The 4,046-nt window shown below is 36.1% G+C and overlaps 1 protein-coding gene across 1 annotated transcript; it reads right to left on the bottom strand.

Moving 5' to 3' along the window:
- LOC309701749 (uncharacterized protein) lies at positions 1–3,669 on the bottom strand. Its single transcript, XM_082525966.1, has 5 exons — positions 3,201–3,669; positions 2,061–2,311; positions 1,726–1,893; positions 1,509–1,604; positions 1–1,058 (listed from the first exon to the last, which is right to left on the bottom strand). The coding sequence occupies exons 2-5, from the start codon at positions 2,202–2,204 to the stop codon at positions 741–743; spliced, it is 726 nt and encodes a 241-aa protein (XP_082382092.1). The 5' UTR covers positions 2,205–2,311; positions 3,201–3,669; the 3' UTR covers positions 1–740.
- Between the last annotated feature and the right edge of the window lie 377 nt (positions 3,670–4,046).

Here is a 4,046-nt window from a genome sequence, read left to right on the forward strand (position 1 = left end):
ACAGATTTATTGAGTTACTTTGACACAAAAAGCCCAAGGTGGCACAAGGTTACAATATTAGAAATAAAGAATTTCACAACATGTTTTAAGAGTATTCAAATTTGATTAACACATGAGTATGGCCTTTTTATTAAAAAAACAAACAAAAGGAAAAGAAAATCCTGCATTATTAGGTGGGAAAACCGAATGAAAGTAATAGTATAGTGCAGCTAATACACTGAAATATAATTGGTAACCTTTTTAATATGCCAGTACTGTGGTTATGCAAAATGCACATTTGTAGAGTGCAATCACAGTCTCAACAACAAAGCAATAAAATTTTAAATAGAAAAATACTTCTTTAGAGACATAAACAAAGTGTTATAAACCTCCTTAGCGCCTTATGTCAGTTATGAGTAGTTCAGGAGGAACGTTCCTTAAGTGACATTCAAGATCCCACCTAGAAGCCAGAAATGAGATTGTCCTTCATTTTCTCTATAGATTTACAGTTATCTGACTAAAAACACAATCAAAATCAACTAAAACACAAGTGATGATGGGGGGAAAAAAATAAATAAAAATAATAAAATCACCCCTTTTACTTTGGATGTGGCTTTTAGATAATGAAGTATGAAACAGTCTGCAAAGATTTCTTTATTCTATTCTCTCTTTTTATAAAAAACTTATCCAGACTTGGAAACATGATAAACTGAATTACTTGCTTTAACAGGCACTTGAGGGCTGTGTAGGAATCCTGGACATTATTCTGCTGCCAAAAGATCATTTTTAAGACTCAGCACTTTGGGCTTCAACTTCCCACCCTTCAGACCCATCAAAACTTTCTGAATAAAGTCAAAAATGTTGGCCAAACATTTTGGGTAGCTTAGGTGCAGGACGTCAGTCAGTCCAAATATTACTAGAAATGCATCAGCCAGGGTGGTGAAAACAATGATCATGTTACCCTCGACCAAAACTGCAGTCTTCTCAGGGCAGAAGAATGTTGCATCGCTGGAATTGGCTCTGATCAGGAGGAGTCCAAGTGGCACTTCACTAATATCTGGTCTATCAGAATGCATCATCTACAGAAAACAAAATTACTACATGTTAGTGCATTCCTATTTCTCTTAGTTTCATCTATACAAGTCACATTTCTGGATTATTACTAGCTCAGAAATCAATTGTTTGAACAACAAAAAAGCCACAACACACCAAGATTTGAGAAAACAAACTGACAAAAATAGTACTTTTAGTAAAGCAAAGTCATACCTCTTCGTAGCAATAACAACAGAAAGTCAATAGGAGTTATATATTTTTTTCATTTGTACAGTGATGTATGGTTGGGCTAGGAACATTATAGAAGGTCTACGCACATTAAAAACATGTAGTGTTTCCATTATGTGACATGGACACTGTTGTAGACAGATCCAAGCATGGAGATGCTTCTCAAACTCTCAAAGTGTCATAATGTTTTGAGAAATCTAAACAAGGATGCTACTAAGATATTGTTCACAACTTTGTCCAAAACTTACATCCCATGTTTTGATGAAGGTAGAGGTGTCTTCGTACAAATAGGCAGAGAGGGCATGAAGCACACCAGCACTTTGGGCATGGATATCAGCTTGTTCCTACATCACAAGAAAATTTTTTATTTTAAATTATTGGCTAACCTAGTCAAGAATGGTAATTAAAATTGAAAAATTGATCAAATCAAATGAAGCTCAAAAAACAAGACAAAAACTCACTAACCTGGAGATTATAGCTTCTGAAGAGCTGAGACAGGACATCAGACACGTTCCCTGTGCAAACAGCTTTCTTTCTGAATAAGCTCTGGAGCCGGGGAGCATGTTGGTCCAGCACAGCATAAAAGTGGTTCTTCAGGTGGAGGTTTGTAATCCTGTGGAATTCTGCACAGATCTGAACACACAGGATACATTTGTGTTTACAAGTTTCAATTAGTCTATAAATCTTTGCAAAATACATCAAAATCCTTACACTCCAAAGGCATAATTTGTTCAGACAGGCCAGATAACAGGGGTTGATATAAAGTACATCTTGTTAGATACATCTATATACATTCTTACCTGGGACTGGGATTTCAGAGTAGGCCAGCAATCCAGGATCTGACCTACTGGTAGGTCATCATTGATGATCTCTTTGCATTGCAAGGCCAAAGTTGTGAGCATCAGCTTTGTAATCAGGATTCTTTTCACTTTTCTCGACTTCATCTACAATCTGTAGTCTTAGCTGGTCAAGGTAAACAGCATCTTCACCCCTGAAAATTTACTTCTGCCCTGGCATGGACATAACAGTAAAACACAGAAGACAAGACAGACTACACAGAGAACAGAAAAGACACACAACCAAGGAGACACAGATGAAACATAACCAGCCCAGAACTCAACTAAACCTTAACTAATAATAACAACAATACAAGAACTTCACCTCATTTCAATATAACATAAGAAAGCAAAACTACAAAATAAACTCAAAATGCTGGTTCACAGACCCAGCCCCTGACAGATAAAAAACTAAGTCTTTCACTAATGAACACTGGGCATCAGAATAAAATAAAACGAAAAAATAACTGTTTGGTGAATATATTATTGATGGATTCACCCTTAAGCTAACCTAAAATAGACCAGGCACAACAATTTTACAGTTCAGAAGATTCTACATTTCAACTTGGTATACATAACTATTTGCAATGTAAACCAAGTTCTACCGCGTAATTATGTAATGATTATTCACTGCTTTTGTAAGTATGTCCTGTGCCTACAATTTTGCTGCCCCAGTTTTAATATGTACAACTCCAGAGAACTAAACGTAAGTTTTAAGTTCCACTAGTTAGCAAATGGGCTAGCCAATATCAATATCCACGTATGCGCTAAGTGTGAAGCAGCGCAGCAGTGCATATTGATTCAACAATTTAACCACAAGGCAGTTTATAATCTGCAAATCCAGAAATGCCTTCTAAAGACTTCTTTTAAAATAGTAAGAGATTAGAAAAGTTATTAACACATTATTAGTCCCAGGGACTAATAATGTGTTATACGAAATATGAGCGTATTAGCATAATTCATGCAAACACTTTGGGGCCAAGCCGACATGGATAAAACGACGCATGCATGTAATTCTTAAATGCCTGCTAGAGTTGTACATTTATGACGATAAAAACCCATATTACAACGGAGAACTATAGTTTCAGAAAAAATAAAACTTACCACAAAGCGCTCCTGAAGATGCCGCGAAGGCGGTAAATGCAGCTAGCCAAGTGCAGAGGGTTAGCTGTTCCAGTTCAAAAGTCCGTAACATACCATAGCATGCCCTCCTTTATCCAGCGTCAAAGGCAATGCCGCAAAAAACCCGTTGACAAATGTTTTTATTTCTGTTCAGATATTAACGTTCCACAAGTTTCTTTCGGGGTAATGAGCGGGCATTCGCACTCGAAGCGAGGAATCCAAGATGGTTGCCAGCACTTCATAAAGAAACAGGTGGCGCACGTAGGTACGTACGTAGGCACGTAAGTGACGTCAGTGTTAAAACTCAAATTATTTGAGCGCAATGCTAGAAACTAATCAATATATTCAAGTACTGATAACTTGAAAAAACAAAATTGTTCAAACTACTCAAAAAAATAAAGGTGTATGAACTTATAACAGGTTTTTAAGTAGTTGGAACTCATTTCATTTATCAAAGTATTACTATTCGGTCTTACAGTGTAGTATTGCACAGTTGCTCTGTGGTACAAGTTATTAACCTTGTACAAACAAATAAATGCTGTCTTTTTGTCATTGCATATTTGATTGATGTCTCACTGTCAGACTGTGTTTCAAAGCTACTGATTACACACACTGTAAAATCTAATATTGTGTTTAATAAAAATATTAAGTAGGCTGAACTCAATTTTTAGCAATTTGTTATTAGAACTCAATTTAAGTAAGTTACCAGTACTTTTTATACAAAAACGCTGATCAACTCAATTTATTTGAGTTGTCTTAACTTAGAAAAACTAAGTAAGCTGGAAGTTTTGCTTCTCAGTGCGGAAGGATGAAACGACGTGGTTTGAA

This window comes from Aulonocara stuartgranti (genome assembly GCF_965226115.1).
Source record: "Aulonocara stuartgranti genome assembly, chromosome: 3".
NCBI classification, from domain to species: domain Eukaryota; kingdom Metazoa; phylum Chordata; class Actinopteri; order Cichliformes; family Cichlidae; genus Aulonocara; species Aulonocara stuartgranti.

Coding starts and splice junctions, on each gene's coding strand:
- LOC309701749 (XM_082525966.1), bottom strand. CDS start 2,204: ATGAAGTCGAGAAAAGTGAAAAGAATCCTGATTACAAAGCTGATGCTC. Junction 1,894..2,060: donor CTCTGAAATCCCAGTCCCAG/GTAAGAATGTAT, acceptor CTGTGTGTTCAG/ATCTGTGCAGAATTCCACAG. Junction 1,605..1,725: donor TCAGAAGCTATAATCTCCAG/GTTAGTGAGTTT, acceptor CTTGTGATGTAG/GAACAAGCTGATATCCATGC.